Genomic DNA, 22,588 nt, shown 5'->3' on the forward strand with positions numbered 1-22,588 from the left:
CTTCACATAAAATATCAGTAACTACATTAATTCATTGTACAGCTGTACTTTTATTGACTGTAGTCTTACTACTTTTTTTTCTTCTACAGTGGTGTCTGGTGTGTGAATTGAAATGGAGAGTCCATATCGCAAAGTTCTCTCTGTTGGTGGGGTCAATCTTTGGATACCTTGTATTTGGGATACTGGCAGACTGGTAATATATATTTTTTTTTTACATTCTTTTTAAAATATCAATCTCTGCAATTGAAGCCATGTTTACAATGATATTTGTCTTTCTCTTTTAGGTTTGGCCGACATCCAGTGCTGATCATATCGGTGCTGTTTATGCTGGTGTTTGGTCTGACGGTGGCCTTTTCTGTCAATGTCACCATGTTCAGCACCTTGCGTTTCTTTGAGGGCTTCTGCCTTGCAGGGATTACTCTTTCTCTCTACGTCCTGAGTAAGTAATTTAATAGATATTAACTTAATATAGAAGTGAATTCTTTAATGGGGTAGGAGGTTGGTGTTGATTTTTTTTTTTTTTTTTTTAAGTGGATGCCATAAAAGATTGTAAGGTTGATACAAGTTGCCATATAAACCTTCAAGAGTAAATATTTCAATGCTAGGCCCACAAACATGTTTTTTAAATAGCATCTCACATCATTGGTAATTTTCTAAATTGCCACATCTTTCAAAAACTTTGATTACCCCTCTCAGTTATTGTATGGGTTAGATGGGGATACTGACATTAGCAGGAGATGTTGGAGCAACTGGTGTTCGTTTCCCTAAAGGTTAAGAATTAAAAGGAGTCCCAACATTTCAATATTCTTACTGATTCCTATGAATTTTAAAATTGTGTTGGTTATTATCTTTGTTCAAACAGGGCATTTCCTAGCTGAGCATGTACTGAACGTTATGGCTATATTATAGTGCTATGCCTGTATTGTCTTCATGTGTTATCTTCATGCATTGATGATCAGTCGGTGAATGACAGACAATTCAGATTATTTTTCCTCACTGGAATAGCATGTTGTCTAAGATGCCCCAGTCAATTATGAAGTCAAAAAGGCTTTTGACTCTGTGCTTGACTTCAGACTATGATTGATTCTCGCCTCTTTTAACAGAATTTCCTGTCGCATCAGCTCACACTGGTAAAGTTGACAATACACAACAAATTAAATTCGCAATATAAAAATGAAAGATCAAACGCAACAAATATGAAATGGAATTGCATTAAAAATAAACTAGCTTGACTAATTCATACAAGTGACCGTCTCCCGTTAGTTTCTTTAATAGCTAATGGAAGTTAGGTGAGCGCTGAACATCAAACGCTTTCCTTCTCCAGCACTAAAAGGCAGCTGTTGAACAGACACTGACTTCTCCAGTCTCATCTTCCAGCTGTCAAACCTTATTCGCCTTGATGTATATTTCCATTCATGTCTTCAGCACTTAAGTTGTGTTCAAACTGATATCCAAAGACAAGTCTCTCTTTAGAGCCCATAGATTGCTGCATTTCACTGCCTTGCATATAGCACTGGAACACGACCAATAGCAGTAGACTATAAGGCGGAACAGACGGGATTCCCTGTTGATTGATATTTGATTGGATGTTTCAGGATGGACAGCACTACCGAGTCCCTATAAAGAACCAGCAGATTATATCAAAGTAAAAAAAAAAAGAAAAAAAAAGAAATATATATATATGGGTTCTAAAGAAACGGGTACATTTTCTGAGACAAAGCTTAAATACTGAAAAGAAAAAAGAACAGAATGATCCTCACGGACTGCCCTGTAATTTTCATTTTTTTTTTTTCAAATTTGTCTGGCCTGTGACTTGGCTGCATTTGTAGAAATCGAAAGTGGTTCTCATTTAAATTCACCAGAATATTATGATGTGGAACTCGAATAGGAAGAAGGTTGGATGGCAGTGCCATATGTTGCAGGCATGCGATGATATTTTTTTCCCCATCATATTCCTACTTTATAATCTTACACCATTATCACTCTTGTCAACTGTTCAGGCATAATCAAAAACAATTCTGCAGTAATTCTGGAGACTGACTGTAGCACTTAGCTCAGCGACAAGTAATTTTGTTCTTGTGACCTCCTAACACTTAATAGATAGAATTCCTCTGTTATGTGTTCTCATTAGTGTTGGTGTTGAGGGCTGTTGTTGCCAATCGCTTTACACTTGAATTAAATTAATTTTCATTTGAGTGCACCAGTATGTCTCATACTGCTATTATATTTCTTCTTACTGCTAATCAGTAATCTAATAATGAAACAATAGGCATATTTTGTGGATGAAGTGGTAACCAGTAATGTTGATCCAGATTAACTTACTCTCTCTATGACCTTCTCTGGTGACAAAAAAAAAAAAAAAAAAAAGGTTTAGATGATTTGTTCTGTGGCACAGAAGGGACGGGGAAGGGACTTGTTGATAGCAACCTTATTACTGCTGTTGCATTTGATGAACATTCTGGTCCTGCCGATGGATCCTTAAAAGCCTCTTTGGCTGCAGTAAACGTCCATTGCAGAGAGAGGTTGGGGAAAGTGCAGAGCGAGGAGGGGGTGAGGTGTTCAGTAAGGGACGATATGATGAAGCATGGGGCCCCCAGAGTCCCTGTCATTCTAATTTACTCCTCACTGTATACCTTGAAAGGCTTTCATGCTCACCCGAAATAGACCAACTGTTAAGCCTGCTCTCAGGACAAAAGGAGCGGCCAGATGGAGGGAGAAAAGATGGAGTTAAATTGTGAAGTGTAATGTTTCAGTAAAGCGATGCTGACATCTGCATCTATTGTTTTCACATTAGACTACTTTATGGTTGAATAAATCATCAAATAAGTCGTTATCAACCCAGAAGGTGACAGAGTTACATGACTGTGATGAGAAATCGGCTCTCAATAATTTTCAACAAATATGTTCATTCTTTTTTACTGAAAAGATACAATGTGTTTTAGTTATTCAACATAGTTACAGGTTTATAATATAATGTGCTCAGCATTATATTTCTTGGTTTACCTCAGTACATTTTGCTTGTCTAATGTTTGTTCAGCACCTCGCTGTACATTCACTCAGCAGTTCTACTTATTTTGTCGGTGTAAAGTGCAGGCTGCTCCGAAGTAATGAAAGATGTCTAAATGGTTTAGCAAAATGTTACCGTTCCAGTTGGTTGAAAGGCAATAGTTATTTAATCGAATGACGAGGGGGAAAAAAAAAAATCAACTGGTGACCGGCATTGCTGTGAGTTTTTTTTCTCCCCTTTTAAGCTGTCAGCCTCTGTCTGTAGATAGCTCTTTGAAAAAACCATATGTAAGAATCCACAATCCACAGGGATTTTAGCAATGCCAGCCAAGCGAACCGTTCTAGTTGCCAAGACGAGAGGCTAAAGACAGGTTAAAATTAGAATTCAGAAATAATTTTCTTTGGTTTAAGACATGAACTGGGCTCTCACAAACGCTCTCACACACTGTGAGATGTAGTCTCTTCTGGTAAGGTGAATAATTAATGACTACGACAGGGTGGCTATAACTCCATTTTCTGCATATAGTTTATATGGATTTTTATTTTGTAGATATAAAAAGCTAAAATTGGCCAAAATAAGTGTTGCCAGGTGAGAGCCTTCCAAAAGCTTGCTTTCCATATTATATTTATACGGTTTGAGGTATCACTGACATGATAAAACCATGTGACTTGAAAAGATAAACTACTGTGCTTTCATTATGTGTACACAAAAGCTTTTAATAATATATATTTTTTAGATATTATATACTCATAAAATACTAATAAAACAAATGTAAAACTGATTTAGCAATACAACTCAATAAAATCCTGGCTGCTATGCCGTATTGTATCTCAGTTTTTATATCCAAACCCTCCCGAGTTAAGCAGAGTTTTTCTGGTTTTTAAGAGTTTGATGCTGGCATACTGTCACCCTTATTTTCAACCACGCATGACTTCTGCCTTTGTCACATGATATTTTCCCTGTGGGCTTTGTGTATTGACAAAACTACAACTGCACTTACCCAAGAAAACAGGAACACTGTGGACTAATAAAACCTCACTAGAAACAATCACTCTTACATTTGCCTGGAAACAGGCCTCAGAGGTTTAGAAAATTGTCTGTTGTCTTGAATGTTAAAAACATCAGTTTTTTTTTTTTTTTGTTTTGTTTTTTTTGCAATGCTTTGTTTCCCTCCTTTTATAAAGGAAAGTTAGAGCAAAATCCCTGCTTCAACTGTGCTTGCATTGTAGAATATTACCCTAATCCCTTTCTTTCTTTCCAGTCCATGTTCGATGAAGTCTTACATCATCAGCCTTGAAGACTGGGTGCCACTGTAGTCCACATTAAGCTGATGGGGGGAGAATTTTTACATACAATTTTATCCAAATTTTAAAGCTATATTTAATCAGTAGCTCATTTAGGATGGCAGCATAAAAGTTTTTTTTCTTCTTTGATGATTTTATTGAGAAACTTACAATAGTTTGAGGTTATAGGTGAGCATCTAATTAATTTAATCTTCATGGCGATTTGGACAACCGGTCACAAAGCTCACAGCTAGGCTCAAATAACTAATGTTGTTTGATGTTTGATCCTGAGTAGTTTCTGCTGATAAACTACACACTTTTCTTTGTTAAATGGATAGACATTTAATTAACTGTTATTTGGGACTTGGGCTTATTATTAGGGATATACAATTTGGTCTCTGTATAGACTGGAGAAAATCCACAATGGATTTATAGCTTAATACTTTTGTAAAAAAAGAAATATATATATTTTGGCTTTTGGTTTTTATGCCTATGATGAGTTTATGTGTCACACTAACACCTGGTTTATATCCGTTTTTTCTGACCTCACCAATGGTGTCTAGTGACTGAAGTGCATGCATTGTCTGTAAGTGGGATTTTTTTGTGCTTTCAGACTGTTGTGTACATCCTCATTTTTATAGCAACGTGCACACAGCGTGCATTGCATTTTCCAGGACCAGTGTAAAGTCTGCAAGCTCGTTTATTAGACATAGAGGGAATATTGCAAAATGTTACCTAGACTTCTAATATTGGCAAAGAAGTAGTACTTATGTGCCCACATGTTGTATTTATAGTCACATGTGTACTATAAATACACGCGTGACTATAAATACATGTGTATTCCTACACATTAGAAATGCATTTCCTCTATAGTCTTCCCCTTTGATTGTCGGTGAACACAGGCAAATTTTCTGCATCACCATCCACAGTTTAAAATAAACACTGCAGTGAATGCAGCGTGCCTCAAGCAAGGGTATACAAGTCAAAGGATGTTCTTTGTGTCCGACTTTTCTGAAGACGTCTGGCGCATGAAGGTATACCCGAGGCTTAACTTTATTTAGCCGCCTTCTCTGTGTTGTGCATGCAGTGAAGTGCAGTAGAAAAAAAAATGTCTGTATATGAACATGTGGGTGAATATTACTTGAAATCTAAAGTGCTCTCTAGTTAGTAAAACTATATGAAAAACATATATTTTCCAATTTTGGACATAAGTCAATTTCTGTCCGTTTGTAGCCCTGAAGGTGAACATGCTACTACCTGCAAATGGAAAAGAGTGCTTCTAGTTGTGTACTCTCGTATAAAATAACCAGATGAGCGGGGAGGGGGGGAACATAAATAAATAAAAAAAATCATTTTAAACTATGTTTAATGTAAACAATAATCGGGCTACTGCAAACCAACAGGAACAATGCCATAATTAAAAATAAGCTGTATGGCAAGAGTTGACCACTGCATATTTGAATGAAGCCGGTCAGTCCCCAGAACAGCATACTGTATATGATACCGACATGCAGTGTGTTTACAGCTGAGTTGGAATAGCTTAGCAGATAGTCTTGGAAAGTCATTTGACACCAGACTTCTATTTATACAACTGGGTGCCATCAGTTTGAATTAACCTTTTTTTATCATCGCAAACCTGAGTGCCTGTAAGTCAGTATGATGGTGCAACCCAGATTAATTTTATACAGAGAGTACCCCTCTCCCCCACCTTTAAACTCACAAGGCATACTGTAGTGGACTGAGTCATGCTATGCAGAATACAACGATTGTGTTCTGTTACAGGCTTTAAGATCCTTTTTTTTTTTCCTTTTAGTTCAAAAATAATTTTTTATTGGCTTAATTTTTCATGTATTTCATGTCCCTTTTTAAATTGCAAACGCTGTTTGAATGGTGGAGAATTTGACTTTGGCTTAATTTGGGGCAGTCAGCCTCCAGAGAGTGGCAGATGTGATAATGTAAAGAATACATTTAATAATTATAATGTGGGGTTTGTATAAAAAATAAAAAATAAAAAAAAAGCCAAAAATGTATGTAATTTGGGTGGGATTTTCAATGCTCTTCCCAATATGAGACTGCAAGGTTAAATCTTAGCTTGGCTAAGGATGTGGAGTGTAAGTAGAGATGAGGATCTCTGAGAATGTATGATTGGAATTTAAAAAATTAAGAGCCAAGGAAATTAAGGATGGAAAGGCCAATATAGCCGAGCTCTGTAACCCTTTATGAGAATAAAGCGGTTAAACGTTGCACACTTTGCTATATGGCTAATCAGAGGAAGGGTTGTATGACAGAGAGTGAGCTAACGTGACATGAGGATCCACTTTGTAAATATTGGAGGTGCACAAGGGAGTTCCAGTTAGCTTAAATAACATTGATAAAACAAAGAAGTTACTAGTTAAACATCATCATGTGTCTCACATTTACTCTTAGTCAGCCTATTTCAACAGTAGTTCTCGGACGCATGATATTCATGTCCAATGACGTATTCTGATACCAGGTGTTCACAGATGAGCTAGAGACTCGTCTGTTTGATAAGATTGCCTAAGGCAGTAGGTGTGAACACGGCATGAAGTGTATCTTAATGAGAAAAATAAATATTTGATGGTTTATGTTTGCTTTAACTCCAATTTTCTTACACATTGAGAGTTCATATTCTGTACAGCTTTCTTTCTCTATTACACATTTTCAGGTTACATTTAAAACACTGAAGGAGTGGGACATCAGTGTGTCTGTAAAGTCACACCAGTATGAACATCTATAAAAATATATATATTGTGAAAAAGTTATTCATTTTTCGTCACTCTTTTTGAAAAGTGAGTGACAAAAAACATTCGGTAGGTACCTTACACTAAAAGAGTAAAATATTTTAAGGATTTATTTCAAAGTTAAACATTAGAAACATATGGTGTCAGTATAATCAATTTATTCAAAACTTCTGCAAATTCCTTTTTTTTTTTTTTTACATTTAATTTTTTTTAGATGTACCTCAAAAATTAAGTTCAAAGTGATCATAGTTGGAAGCTTTCAGCATCACATCCAGCTTCGGACACACTAGAAAAACGTCACCTGTGTGCATGCATAAATACATAGATGTGATATTAGAATAAAAAAAAAAAAAGAAAAGAAAAAACGTTATTAACCTCGGCTAATGTAAGATAATATGAAACGCTCTGAATCAGTTGAGAAGAAAGCTAAAATAAAAGAATAATAGGTAATACCAGGTGAAAGTATTTGCAAATGTAAAGCGTTTCTGACATGGCTTAAGGTTTCATGTTAAGCGGATATTGTCTGCTGTCACTCCTTTTGTACATGTACTTTATGAGCAATTATTTACACAGGAGCAAATGCAAAGTGTGTTTTTTCTTTTTTTTTTTTAGTAGAGTCAGGGAGGGGGAAGTACATAAGGTTATATGAATGTGCTCAGGCCCACTTCATGCAGACACACGCACTCACACCCATCCATCGAATGCCCGTGTTTTTGCGTCAGGTTGTAGGTGTCCTCTCTGCACAGAAAAAAAAACACACCCACACACCAATGCTTTACTTCCCATGTAAGTAAAGCATTGGACAGAAGTATATCCTTACACAGAGCTCTGATACTGATCTGACTAGGCACTCCTCAGAACTTTAAGAACAGCGAAAAGAAACCCTTGCACTTTCTTTAGTGTTATTTTACACTTTCTAAATTAGGAAAACATCTTCGGTTTCTGTCATGCGGGGCAGGCTATGTGCTCACTGGTCACCTGCTTCTCCCTCCCACTGGCACTGTTGTATCTGCTCACATTCAGAGATTCCTCAGTGTCGCTCACATGTTACTCAGTATGAACAAATCTTCTTTACTAACTTAGATTATTTTAAGTCTGTTTATTAGACTCTGCCTGAATAGTTAGAACCTTCCAAAACAGTAAAGTTTCTAATGTTAAATAATATTGAAGTAGGTCTGTAAACATAGGGCCAGATCATTTGTTCGATTAGGGAACTTCTTTGCAGAAATATCAAGCTCACCTCATTTGAAGACATACTTTTATATAAAAATGTAAATATGGTTCAACTTTACACTAAATGCATGGAGAATGCCTTATTGCATCAGAGGACGGAAAAGGCTGTTTTAGAAGCAGATGTGCCATTGACTGCTTTGAGAATCGGAGGGACACCCAAACTATGGTTCATAAGCAATTTAGCAAATTTAACCACTGAAACAAGTTGAAAACATAAACACTGACTTTTTAGAAGCCCATAAAGTTACACGCATCTAACCTCTTAGTTGTAGGGTTGTTTTGAGCCCAGTGTTATAATTATTATAAAAACAAAATCACTTGAATAAGAGACTGCTGTTTTTAGACAATTTCTCGTCTTTATTTATTTTTTGTACCAGTTTAGAGGCAGCTATGGTCATTTATGTACATATCCTCCTGCAGTGCTGTCTGGCCTGCTTTACCAGGCCAGTTTGGTTTCACATTTGTCTTTATGGGCCGTAATAAGGTGCTTTCTCTCAGGAGTGTTGTCCACTTACCTCAGGCAAAATCTATCTGCACACAGGTAAGGCTCAAGGGGCCTTGTGGAACAATAAAACCTCCATCTGCTTAGCTACTCAAAGTCATGTTCCTCTTCAGTAGTCTGAAATACTGCTCAGACTGCTTGTGCGCAAGCTGCTGATAGTTGTTGGATATTTTTCTCCAACCTTAATTCAGTTTGTGATGATGTGACTTCAGGCGTACACGTTGTGTTTAAAAATACTTCAAAGGATTGAGATAGTGTTGCATTATCCAAAGAGTCATGGCACATACATACATGGCAAACTATATTCAAATCTTACTCCCGAGTAAAATGATTTCCGTCGATAAGGCACACTTCCTCTTCCTCACTGCTCCAGCCGTTTGCTGACAAATGGGTTAAGGTGCAGTGTTAGTCTTTTTTTTTTACACTTGGCAGGGTAAAGTTCATTTTCTTGCAACGCTTGGAACTTTATGTTGCTCACCAAATGTCCTCTGCTAAAACATTTGCATGTTTTAGTTCTGTCACTTTTATTTTTAATATTTTGAAAGATTTGTTTTAAATTGGAAACTTCTTATGAATTAAGAGTTCCCATGTAAGTAAAATACATAAGGATTTATGCACAAATGATCAATCTATCCCTATAAATGACTACCTGTTATTGGTTAAATTATTCTAGCCACCTTTCCTTTTCTTCTTACTGATGCTAAAAAAAAAAATTTAATAAAAAATCGCTCACTTTTCAATTCTTTAGTTGAAAGAAAGTGGCGCATGTCGTTTGCCCAGTCTTCATGTCAGCAGTTTATCAGTTACTCAATTCCAAGTTGGGAACTTCCAGATAATTAATGGAGCTGTGCTGATATGTGTCTGCGTGGGAGGATGGGATTTCCACTTTTAGAATGGATAAAAAATTAGGGTCATAAAAAGACAATTAGAATAAAAGTGTTTTGCAATGTTTTTAAATAAGCTTAGAGCACATTATTGTGGATTTGACTATAAGGCTAATTCTCTGGTGTACCTGCCTTGAAAAATACAACAAATAATGGAGCTTCACAAGGATATATCTGTAAAATGTCTGATTATGGAAATGGACAAAGGAGATATGACGCTCTTGTAAAAGAGATCTTTGATCTCAAGGAGTTTTATCTTGGTTAAATTAAAGTTGAAGAAGTAGCGATTTCTAACTTACAGGAAGTTGCACATACAATCAGACATAAAGAAATGCCACATGCAGTATATTCTGTGTGTTTTTATTTGCCGAACCGACCCTGAAACAAAATGTGATCAACCTTGACTTACTTAATTGACCTGGTAAAGTACTTTGACCTTGTCAGCACAAGGACTTCTATGCTCCACCAACGCACTGGCTTTGTGCCAGGACCTTTCAGGTGATTATACTCCACTGGGAATGGAAGGTTAACATTAAAATCAATGTCTCCTGTACTTTCAGGCATTCATGACTAACAGTGGTCTAAACTGCTGTGTAGTTACCCTGAGAGTATTTCAGTCTGTTTTCTGTTTCTGAAATGCATCTCTGGGGGGTTTCTATTTGCCATCACTTGAACGTCTCATCAGGCAAAGGCCAAAGTTCGGTGGGCCCTAATCAGAAAAAATACTGCTTAGTGATTGTGCCTTTTTACGGAGACTTTAATACACACATGAACTTAGTCTGGAGACTTTATAATTTTAACAATATGTTGAGTTCAGATTGAATGCACTGGAGACAGTTTTAAGTTTCTAAAGTCATTTCACTATGGTTGCTGTCCCCAAAGTGTTTCTATTGCCACAGTGTTTGCAAATGAGAGTATGAAGCTCAGTTGATACAACAGAGTTTAGAAATGTTGTAAGGATCAATTGTATTCAATGCAAACTCGAGTGTCATAACACTGCCCTGCATTATTTGTTAATGTTCATCGATTTCTGCATGGATTACATTGATATTTTGTGTTGCTCTGTGGTGACTAATCAGTTGATGTTTGGCCTTTGCCACTAGATAACGTAGCTGTTTTGTTAACATAAGCAAATATAACACCAATACACAGAGAAGATGCATTTTCTTTCATGGCTGAATTAATCAGGGAAGTATATGATGATTCAAATATTACATGAAGAAGGCAGTTTACCCATCTGCATTTAAATTTATCAGTATAATTTAATGAGTTATTTGCATGTGGCATATTTTATGTGTAGCCCTGCAAAAATAGCCAGAATCTAACTATCAAGTTAGTTATTGTTACAATTCATAAATTCTAAATGTATCTCCGTCTTTCACTTGACAATTTCTTCCTCAGAATTGGTAAGCACATTGCAAAAATCAGTGGCTTGATAAGGTAGTCAAACCATGGTGTGGATCTATATAAACTTCATGTGATCAGTAAAAGGGCTCAAAAGTCTGTCGGTGCAAGGAGTGACTGTTCTGTCTACGTGTATTGGTAAAGGCACCTCTTTCACGTGTAACGTAATGAACCTCCTTAAGAATGCCATGTTTGATAGGCTAGATGGTTTCATCTCAGAGTGTCACCTTACATTCATATATTGCACAAATCAGCAAACCAGCCTAAGCTTCTTTAGGGATTATTATTGTTACTAATTGGCTATTGGCCTGATTGTTGATGATGTCAATTTTACATCCACAGTTTTCAACATACCTAAATATATGCATTTGGGTTAAATATCTAGCTTGTTTTGTCTCCAAGCGCCCTTTGTTTGCAACTTTGGACCATTATTATCTGTAGCTTCTGATAAGTTGTCGGTAGATCTCTGTTATTGGGTAAGCACGAGCAGTGGAGCGTTGGGGAATGCTGAGCTAGTCATTCGCTAGAAGATTAGGGTCACCAGGAGTAAGGAGCTCTAAGCTCCATTTAAAAGCTCTGGCCGTAATTCACTAATTCATTCCCACTCGGTCTTATCTGTAGGTGACGCACTGCATGAGGAAAATCACAAGAAATTATTCATAGCAAGTTATTGAGCTCTACTAGGACACCAGGAGATTTTTACCCAGTTTGGAACAAGACTGGGATGTGCCTCGCAGCAACACACAAACTGGGAGCTCTGAGGTTACTTGGTTCACACCCAGCAGGTCTTGCACCCATCGCCCTGCCCTCCGCTCACTGGCTCTGTCATTCCAGCTGTGATCGTGTCAGTGAACAGAGAGCATTATTCATGTCCTCAGAGGGGGGCAAATCCTAATTGAAATTCCGGTCTTTCCTACTGGAATGAAGTTGGTCCTGACAACACCAACTGTATTATCCTGGCCCTGTCACCTTGAAAGGCCCGTCTGAGGAGTGTTTCTTGGCAGCACAGGAAACCGATTAGACACAATGGCCATGCATCTGCAAAAAATAGGAGAAATGAAGCAGGACAGGATTTAGTGTGAATTGCAACGTTACAGTGCTCATTTTCAATAGTTTAGTGTGAACTTGTCTTCTGTACTGCAGTAAATAAAGAGCTGGACTGTCTAGGGTTCCTGGCTGTCAGTGTGGTCTGCATGCTAATGACTGGGTGAATGAATCAGTGGCATTCTGATAGTGGAGAAGTGAGTACAAGGAACCCTTTTCTTTTTACTGCACCCTCACAAAAGTTTTTTTTTTTTGTCTCTCTTTTTATTCGGCCTGCAACTTCAGAACAGGAACTACAAATATTCATTTGTTATATTAAAAATGTTTTTGTTGGTTATGTGATGACTTTGTAATATCAAAAATTTGGAGCTGAAACTAAACGTCTATATTTTTTTCTTCATTCAGCCATAAATCAGTGCATGATGAGTATTTTTACAAATATTTTGCTGGAATTTACTGTCTAAATGTGTCAAAATGGACTGCTTCAGATGTTATAAAATATGAAACGTATTGTTTAAAAAAAAACTACAGACCCATCTTTGTGTATTACTGTCAAGCATCTTGTTCTAGCTTGTCAGCCGCTCCTTGTCAGGTGTGTTCCGTCTTGTTGCTTGATTAATCAAGACTGGTCTCTGTGTGTTTGCATCTAGAACGTTAGGTACTGTTGATTTCTTGTGTTGGAAAATGCACTGACAGAGTCCAATCATAACCATGTTTGCATGAGGGGGAAAAAATAAAATAAAATAAATAAACAGAAATCCACTGATTAAACTAACCTGAGCTTTTCTGACTTAATCACTGCAACAAGACTGATGTATGCTGTGTTGTTTTTCTATTTAGGTTCAGATGTATTGTCCTTTTTTTAATTAATTTATTTATTTATTATTTTTAGCACAATTGAGGTGCTCTGTCTTTTACAGTATTTGCATATAATAACTTTCATGGCACTCTGACTCATCTTGGAGTCAGAGTTGTCAAGTGGTTGGGAAACAAAAAGTGTAGATCAAAAGGCAGATGTTCAACAGTGTGGCAAGGGTAGAAGTGTAACAGAACAATATCAATGCCAGTAAATCATACTAATTAGTTAAAGTTATGCACCTAGTAGAATTATGTGAACTGACATGCATACACAGAAAATGTAATCAGCCTGCCGATATCAAAATAAAAAAGTTTCTTTACGTGACCTCTCTTTTCTGTCCCTTAGGGATCGAGCTGTGCCTGCCAGCATGGAGGTTTTCCATGACCATGGTGGCCAGCTTTGTGGTTTTGGGTGGTCAGCTCCTGATGCCCGGAGTGGCATACCTCTGTCACGACTGGCAGGTACTCCAAGCTGTCATCATCTGTCCCCTGCTGCTTATGCTGTCCTACATTTGGTAAGAAAAGAAAAGAAAAAAGAAAAAAATCTTAGCAATTTGCTCCAGGGTAGTTCAAAGTTCTCTGTTTTTGTATTGTTTGTTTTAAAACGCAAAGTTTTGCCATATGGTCAGACCAGCAAAATGGAAGAATTCATCCAAGGATAAAAGGACGGAATGGGTGAAGGTCAGATGTGGCGCTCATGAGGATTGGATTATTGCAGTGAGATTGTGCACTGTGTGTACATATTTAAAATCTGCTGGAAATAAGATGCGTTTGCCGGATTTATTTAGGGAAGTTTCTTTATTTTTGCTGTGACTCTCTTTCACTTTTATGAAGCTTTGAGGAGCATAGTCAGTATGTGAAAGAACAAGAGCTATCACTTTATCATGCCGAGGATCTCATTAATGCCTTCTAAACCTTTTTTGTTTAGAAGGTTCAACAAAATGCATAGCTGATCACTGATCAGTAATTGCTACACAAGAAATGTCCATCGCTTTAGTGCAGAACTTGCAGGAATTTCCAATAGAGAAGTGAAACTGTAGACATACATGACAATAGCCACAGTTTTCCAGCTACATTCTGTAAGTAAATGTTTTCAAATCTACACTTGCATAATGTAATCATGGGGCAAACTGATTTTTTTTATTTATTTATTTTTTTAACAAAAGAACACCCTTGCATTTATTCCCACTCATCAGTCAGACATGATTAAAATGTTGCTACACAGCATTTTGAAGAGGTTTGCCCTGCATAAATCTCAGATGTTTAGTTTGACTGGCAGTAAGAAAAGGGACATCCTAAAATGACCAAGTCGCATGCATGGCTGCGGGTTGATCGAAAGTGAGTAGCGTGGCAGACTTTCCTCAAACTAATGCCAGAAACTGGCAGATGGCTACAAGAAATGTCTCTCTGAACATATTTCAGCTGAAGGTGGAAACAGTAGCATTTGAGTGCATGATGTTTCCCTGAGAACAGAAGATAGATTTCTGTTAAGATCTGTTGTATAAAGTTCAGAAGAAAATTTTTGGCTGTGTAAGTACAATTAAAATGCTTAACTTTACAGACGTTAAAAAAAAACAAAACAAAACAAAAAAACATTTGATTAGATCATGATAGTTGAACATTTATTAACAAAAAATGTGATATTTCATGGGGGCTCCTAAGTTTTTGAATTACTCTAGCATTCACTCTTGTCTAAGTGCAGTCATGTCGTTCTTTGAAAACTTTCGAAATTTTAAATACCTGAAACAGTTTGGGAGACTAACATTAAAATTGAGAAATGTTCGAAAGCGGCCCAGTAAAGTAAATGCAGAAACAGCAACCAGTAAACTTTTAAAAGTAGGGGAATCAGTTGAACAGGGTCTCTGGTTGTGAAGACGTGTTTCTTTCATTGCAAGTCGCCCGCTCCACAAATTGACCGATGCACAAACAGTTCATCAAACAGGGCCAAAAAGATCAAAGCTTAAGTGTAGATAACTCTCCCATAGAAATTCAGCGACAACCATTCCAAAGATTTGTTCCTCTACTATATTGAGGGGATTGTTGTGCTGCACTGCAAAAATTTGCAAACCAAATCTTTTGTGAAACAGGCAGGAAAGATTTGACGCGAGCAAAAACGACTTATTGCAGCATTCACCACCTCATTAGCATGTTCTAAACTTCTAAAAGCGATTGTTTTGGACTTCAGGCGTTGTGCTTAATCTACTGGCTGTTTTTTTTTTTGAGATGCAGTCATTCTATTGAAGAATGTCTCGCTGGAAGAAACCTGGTTGTGGTTAAATGGCAACGTGTATGACAGAGTGGCATTTCAACCAGTCTTTCAACTGGTTGAAATGTCTTTTAATTGCATTGACCTTTTTCTGCTCTTTAACAACAAAAACATTCCCCACCTGTTTTGCAGGATTTTCCCTGAGTCGCTGCGCTGGTTGCTGGCAACCCAGCAGTACTGCCGCTCCAAATGGATCATGGGACACATAGAAAAGAAAAATAAAGTGAACCTGGAACGTGATGCAGATAACATCCTCGCAGGTAATAAACCAATCACATTTTCCAATTTATAGATATCAGATTCAATTTGCAATGTCATAGAGGTGCGTCTCAATAAATCAAAAATGTGATTGAAAAGTTTTTTTTTTTTTTGTAATTTATTCCAGAAAGTACAATTTATGTGTTATATAGATATATTACACACATGTATCAATGGTTTATTCATGAGAATTTCAATAATTATGGCTTACAACCAATTAAACCCAGCAATTTAGTTAAAATATGTCACAAAAGGTCAAGTTGACTGATCACAGAAGTCTGTGTCCAAAGCATATTGATGGAAAACATAGTGGAAGAAAAAAAAAAAGTATTTTGGTTTCTTTCTTTCACTAACATTGGCCCACTGAAAAGTGTGTCAATGTGCAGTGCAGTACATGCGTTTTATACTTACGTAAAGCTCTTTTTGCATGTATTAACACAATAATGCATTTGGCGTATAGAGATTGGCCTGTGGTTTTTGTTTTAAACTGCTATGGAAGTCAAGGTTGCTTTAATAATGACCTTTGGTTTATCTACAGTGTTTGTTCTGATATCTATCATCTTCCCTCCAGTAATTCCTCATATTTTGTCTGTGGGGTTAAGATCAGAGGGAAAGTTCAGACTCTTAAAATGGCCTCGTTTTTACCACCAGTTCCAGGGTTCTGTTATCCATGGTGCTCGTGAACTTTTTTTCTACCACACGTTTTCCCTCCACTTAAGATCTTATTGGTATTCTTGGATACAGTGCGCTGTAAACAGCCCGCATTTTTAGCAATGACATTTTGAGGCTTACCACCCCCCCCTTGGAGATTATAAATGATGGCTTGCTGAAAAAGTGTCCAGTCGGCATTCTTATGTGTGTCACAAAAATCTCACCTATTGATATAAATTTACTGAACTGAAGTTTGTGTTTTCATTAAATTGTATTGACAAAAATGAACAGAGAAAAAAAGTATATTACTTTGTTTTTATTGAATTGGTGTAGGGGTTTCACGTTTTGAACTACATAAGTGAAATCCAATAACTTTTCATTACTATTCTAATATACTCAGATGCACAGGTATATTAAAAAAGTTAGATTCAACTAAACATTTAGTGAAAGCATTTTATTTATTGTCATATGCCAAGCCTGTTCACTCAGTCTGAAAGACACTCGTTTCTCCAGCTGTGCCTTCCTAAATTAGACAAATTGACAAGGTTATGTGGATTTCCTGTCTTGTTACCATAGTAACATTCCACTAAAGTGGTGGCAGTGGGAGCTGCACATTACATTATGACACACTCAAGCGTTTATTAATTTTATTACAGCCCGTACAACTGAGGATGAGCTGAAGCAAATGGTCAGATGGCAGATGGGGGCAGGTCAGGCACTTTGACCCTGTGTACATTTTTCTGTTCTCAGGGGACCAGTCAGAGCCAAAGCAGACCGATCTGTGTTGATGACATGGCACATTGCATTTGTGTCGAGCTGTAAAAGTGAATCACTGATTAACATGCTGCCTTTTTGTAGTTTTTGCTCTGTGAAATCAAGCAACTTTGAAATGTAAAAGGATCCGTTTCTGGAAACAAGCCCAAAGGGGAACCACTGATTGTTAAAGTAGCACTTTTTTTTTTCTTTTTCACTAGACAACAGTGGATGTGAGCTGATGCAGCAGTTGGGCAGAAAATCTGCTACCGTATGCTTAAATTGTTCCCCGCTCAGACTTATATAGGCCGTCTCGGTACAAGAAGAGTTCCCGCACACTGTCACATGGGGTGCATAAAATGATGCTAATTACACCATCTTTGGAAAATTCACTCGATGATGTGAGCAGGAATAACCTTACTCAGTGTTTTGAGTCTTGGCCAGGGAATCGCCAGAAAGACTGCAGGGCTTCAGCCCGAGATGAATTTCAGGGGTGTGTTGTGTTTCTGTGGCAACCTCAAATCTAGTATCAAAACATCCACTGTGTGCTGCGTCACCCTGCCGTACAGGGTGTGTTGCTTTCTCAGAAACCTGTTGTATTCAGTCAACCGAGTCTCGCGTGAAACCTGCGCGCTCAATATTGTGTGGCTTTATTATTGGATCAATGTCAAGTTTTCCTTTTATTGATTCACAACTGATTTAAAGAACATTTTTCTATTTTTTTCTGTGTGTGTCAGCATAACTGTCTGTATTTGAATCCATATAAAAAAAAAAAAATAAAAAAAAAACACTGTCCAACAATTTGTCCGCATATAATAAGTTCAGATTGTTTTTATAAGTCTCTGGGGAAAAAAATGCTGTCAACTGTCCAGAGAAGAATGCTACCAGCATGACATAAAATTTGCATCAAAACACAATCCTCCTGGGTAACATCTTGAGAAAATGGAAAAAAACAAAAACAAAAAACAACACAGGATTAAAACAAATAATAAATCTTTACCTTTTGTAAATCTGTGGACTAAAGCTCAGATCAGTACAGGTGGCTTTTAGGTTTTATGTTCCCCACTAGGGATGCCACTAACTACTAGCTATTTATTTTATTCATCGTTTTGTTAGTTATTTACATATATTAGTATATTTTTTTCTTAAAAAATAAATTTCTACAGAAATAAAGTAGGTTTCAGTTTACTTTTTCTTTCAATAAACATCTGCAATTATTCGACTCGTCAGATTAAAACATAGTCAGAGATGTGTTTTCAACTAGACATGTTTTAACTGCATCTTGTAGCATTACAAAAACAAACATAAATTAAGCCCTCACTACTTAATTATTCATAAATTAAAAAATAACGGAATATTTAAAATGAATAAATATAAGACTGAGCTGGAAACCAACAAAAATAGACCCTCATTTCTTCATGTATGCAAGTCTGAAGGAAAGAAAAAAATGGACATTGCAACATTTAGACTGTTACAGTCTAAATGTCTAAATGCTAGAGAAACATTCTCCATAGAGAATGTTTCTCTATGGAAACATTCAAACTTTATATACTAAACACTTAACATATGAGACAGGTAGTATGTCAAATTTGTGAAGTTCATTTGACAGCCAAGGAAAAGCTAAGATAGCTTTGATTTTGTTGCCAGCTCATCAGTAGCCTATGGGTGTTGTCTTTTCAATGGCTCACCATGAATGCTTCTCTGGACGCTATTGTTTGGAACAAAACCGCAGAGAAATCTCAGAACTTTTGTGGCCTGGCTTATTCAACAGAGCAGATGCTTTATCCAACAGTGACCAGAGCTGAAGATCGCAGATACTCAGCCTGTTTAGTACTCATATTCAGCACAAGAGCTGCTGCATGCTGCAGTCATTGGTTTCTCTGCATACACAGCAATTTGGAGGACAAAAGTTGCAACATTTGTTGAAATCTTAGGAAAACAAAATAAGGCAAATTTAGAGAACTATAAGAACCTGTATTGTCTTAAAATACACTGTACTATAGCGATGTTATATCCTGTCCTTCTGTTTATTTAATTTGTGTTTCAGTTGTAGCTATGATTTCAAAAAGTAATCAAAGTAATGTAAATAAAGAAAAAATAAACAAAAAACAAATATTGGGTCACATTAGCATTCTACTAATGTGTTCTCTAAATACACTCACTGAAGAATAGTTTGAAGTAAATAATTAAACTGCTGTGGTTTCAATATTGACCAAAAATAATATTTATTAGCTTTCTTTTTTCCAACTAATAAACAGTTTTTTTAATTATAAAATCTCAAAACATCTTCATTTGTTTTATTTACTGCCCTGTATGTTTGTTCCCAGAACTGCAAAATGCTCTTCAGAAGAAACCCAAAAGGACATGCATCGTGAAAATGGCTGGTACGAGGAACCTGTGGAAGAACATCGTCGTCCTGTGCGTCAACTCGTAAGTGTCAAATTCATGCAGATGCTGGAGAAACGTCGATGTCTCCGAGTTCTAATGCATGCGAGGATTTGAGAACAATGGCAGGAGGAGCTCCTGCTTCACATAAATAGATGGGCGGGGGTAATGCCAGTCAGCGCCGCCATTTGGTGCACTCAAAATGCCAATATAAACCTGGAAGTTCAATACAACATTGATCTTCAGCTCCATCTTCTGCTTTGCTGCTTCTCTCTGTTTTTATCCCTGATGGGATTTCCCCTCTTCTCATCTCTCCATCTGAGGTCTCATCTGTAGCTGTATCCATACTTCAGTGTGCGGTGCCCCTGACTCCCTCAGTTAGCATAAATTTTACATGAGTTCTGCCTGTGGGAAACATTAGACAGCCTGAAGAGAGAATGGGGATGTTTGGTTTTAATGTGTGTGCCTATGAGCTTTGCTCTTTTGTGCCAGTAAGCCAATGTTTATATTTGTGAGTTTTTATTTCTTCTTCTTTTTTTTTTCTCTGTATCATAAGCTGAAAAGAGAGTCAACAGGATGATATTAAATGCATTATTTCCCAGTGTATTCTCCTAACAGCCTGCTTTTCTGTTTACTTTTTAATCAGGTTAACAGGCTATGGGATCCACCACTGCTTTGCCCGGAGCATGGTGAGTCCAGAGAATGAGGAAAAAACCATATTCCGTGACTTCTATGCAGAATATTACACCAAGGCTGGTATAGCAGTGGCATCGTGCATTGCGTTGTGCCCAGCAGTGGGCCTGATGGGCCGGCGTGGTGGACTTCTGATGTTCATGATCATCACCGCTCTGGCATCACTACTGCAGCTGGGCTTGCTGAATTGTGAGTAGTTCATGAAAAAAGGGGGAAATTCCTCAGTTTTTTTTTTTTTTTTTTTTTCAGAATAAGACTCCTGTTCCAATGTGGTTTCCTGAATTAGACCATATATAAAAAGCTCTTTTATTTGCAAACATGCAAAGGGATATGTGTGATGCAATACTCCCGGCACAGCATCCTGAACACACTATCATTACAGTGACATATGGAGGTGTTGCTATAGGGATGTTTTTTATGTTTGTTTGTTTGTTTGTTTTAAAAGTTACAAAAAGGATAGGCAATGTTGAGGAGTATATAAATGAAGCCAAACAGCGGGCTGTCCTGAAGAGAAGAACCTGTTTGAGATAAACTGTGGTTTGCTTTATTTTTAAACTGGATCATTCAGACTTGTAGATTGGGAAAAAAAATTAAAAAATAAGACTACTAGTTAACCTTGGAATAAACACAAAACAATCAACTAGGGCTCTGTTTATTAAAAAACAAAAAATAAACAAACAAAAATAAAAACCCCTGTAAATTATTGAATGAAATGCAGTTTTGTGTGTTTCGTTTTTCAAATCTTATGTTTGTTCAGAAAAATTAAGAGACTTGGAATGAAGTAAAATTCAGACATTTTTAAATGATCGTTTATTTACATTATATACATTCATTTTGTACTTCACAAATATATTCTGGCAGACAATTATCTGTTGTAGCTTTCAGTCACGCCGTTATTATGAGTTGGAATGCTTTGCAGGGCATGAAGCTTCAACGATTCTAAACACATACTTTCGAAATGTTCGTAATGTTCTGCCAAAATATTTCTGTCACAAGTGTAGGTAAAGTGTTTGCAGATGAATGTGAAACATTACACCCTTTGGTAGTTTTTATATTCTTATTTCCATCTTATAATCCTGTTTTTTGCTGGTGGTTGGTGGCAGGTTTGGACCTGAGTAACATAGCTGTCCAGTGGGATGTTCTGGTGGGGTTGTTGTTCTGCTTCTTGTTTTTTTTTGCTGTGCACTCACTTGGGAGCAGCAGCAGCAGCATCCCCCACTGTTTTGTGCTGTATGAACACTGTAAAACAATATGGCAGCACAACACATCTGCCCAAAAAATCTGAACCACAAATTGATCATATCGCTGGTTCTAATTCCAAAAATACTTGAGGCGTTCAAAGCTGAACTGAATCGTTAGGACACGGCTCAGAAATTCGTGATGCACAGTTTAGGATTCGTGAAACTTTTATTCTAAGTGATAAAACACAAAATAATCGACAATAGTTACTCTTTGCTGTTCTTAGAGTAATAACTCGACATAATTGCATGTTTTAGTCACTTTATATCTAATGTCCTCCAGATGGTCCAAAATGCACAGCACTGTTTATTCAGTAACAAACTACACCTAATGTTTTGTTAACGTTTGACCAGGTTTTAATTTCTTGTTTGAGTGCTTGTGATGATTGTTCCCACTTTCTCACTAATCCACATCCATTCATCTCTTTGTCATTTCAGTGCTTTGGAAGTACAGCAATCATTTAAATATAGGTAGGTCCAGCTGGTTATTCCTTCTATTGTCACTAATTGCATATGCTGATATAGTTTTGATAAAATGTCGATCACTAAATAACTGCCTCTGCTTTGATTACTTTTTTTTAACATAGTTTATTGATATGGTATTATCATGCAGAACCGTTTTGTAACAGCATCACATTTAAAACATATCACACGGATTAATGCATTTTTCCGACAAGGTTTTGAAAATTACTTGTGTGGCATTTTCTTAACTGCTAGTGCTGCAGAAAGGAGGTCGTAATAAAGATTTGGATGCAGTTATGGTCATCTTGTGGCTTATTTGGTTTGGTTTCTTTTTTGAACCTCAGTGGGAAACTAGAAGATCACAAATTTCCCAGTTGTAACACTGCAGTGTGTAGTTATGTAGACAGATTGGTATGCAGTGAGTTTAATGTTTACCCAAACGGTTTCAAAGTTTATGTGATTTTTACCACTTCGTGCAACATAAAATGCCATAAAATACTGAATTATGGCCTTCAATTTCAGTCTCTGAAACTTCAGATCCTCCTGTCCTTATGTAATAAAACGCAATTATTGGATTTAAGCTGTCCACATTTACAGCTATGTTAAACAGCCTGATCCATCTGGTTATGTCCCTGCAGTTATTGTGGGTGCGATGGGGAAGATAAGCTGTGTTAAGTAACAGCGTTCTTTGTTCATATCATAATCTTCTTTTTGCTTAGCTCTTTTTTTTTATTTTCAACTGGGTAAATGTTGCATATTTAACCAGTAAAATACGTCACCGCCACACATTCTACCACACAATATAGTGCTTAAAACTGTGTAAGAAATAATGTTTTATATCACTTCAGATCGTGTCTTGTATCCCTCACATAAAAGCTTATTCTTTTACTTACCTGCCTCTATTT

At 36.9% G+C, this 22,588-nt stretch overlaps 1 protein-coding gene across 1 annotated transcript in view; it reads left to right on the forward strand.

Annotated features, from left to right (window-relative positions):
• Positions 1 to 22,588, forward strand: part of LOC106918916 (solute carrier family 22 member 23-like) — a 38,761-nt gene that overhangs the window by 10,225 nt on the left and 5,948 nt on the right. Inside the window, exons 2-8 of the mRNA XM_014988999.2 lie at positions 90 to 193; positions 285 to 439; positions 13,324 to 13,492; positions 15,376 to 15,503; positions 19,233 to 19,335; positions 19,937 to 20,172; positions 21,660 to 21,692. Of these exons, the coding sequence (XP_014844485.2) occupies positions 90 to 193; positions 285 to 439; positions 13,324 to 13,492; positions 15,376 to 15,503; positions 19,233 to 19,335; positions 19,937 to 20,172; positions 21,660 to 21,692 (928 nt within the window). The remainder of the gene's footprint in view (positions 1 to 89; positions 194 to 284; positions 440 to 13,323; positions 13,493 to 15,375; positions 15,504 to 19,232; positions 19,336 to 19,936; positions 20,173 to 21,659; positions 21,693 to 22,588) is intronic.

The sequence above is a fragment of the Poecilia mexicana genome, unplaced genomic scaffold (assembly GCF_051168715.1).
Source record: "Poecilia mexicana isolate PSO_F unplaced genomic scaffold, ASM5116871v1 scaffold_17, whole genome shotgun sequence".
Lineage (NCBI taxonomy): Eukaryota > Metazoa > Chordata > Actinopteri > Cyprinodontiformes > Poeciliidae > Poecilia > Poecilia mexicana.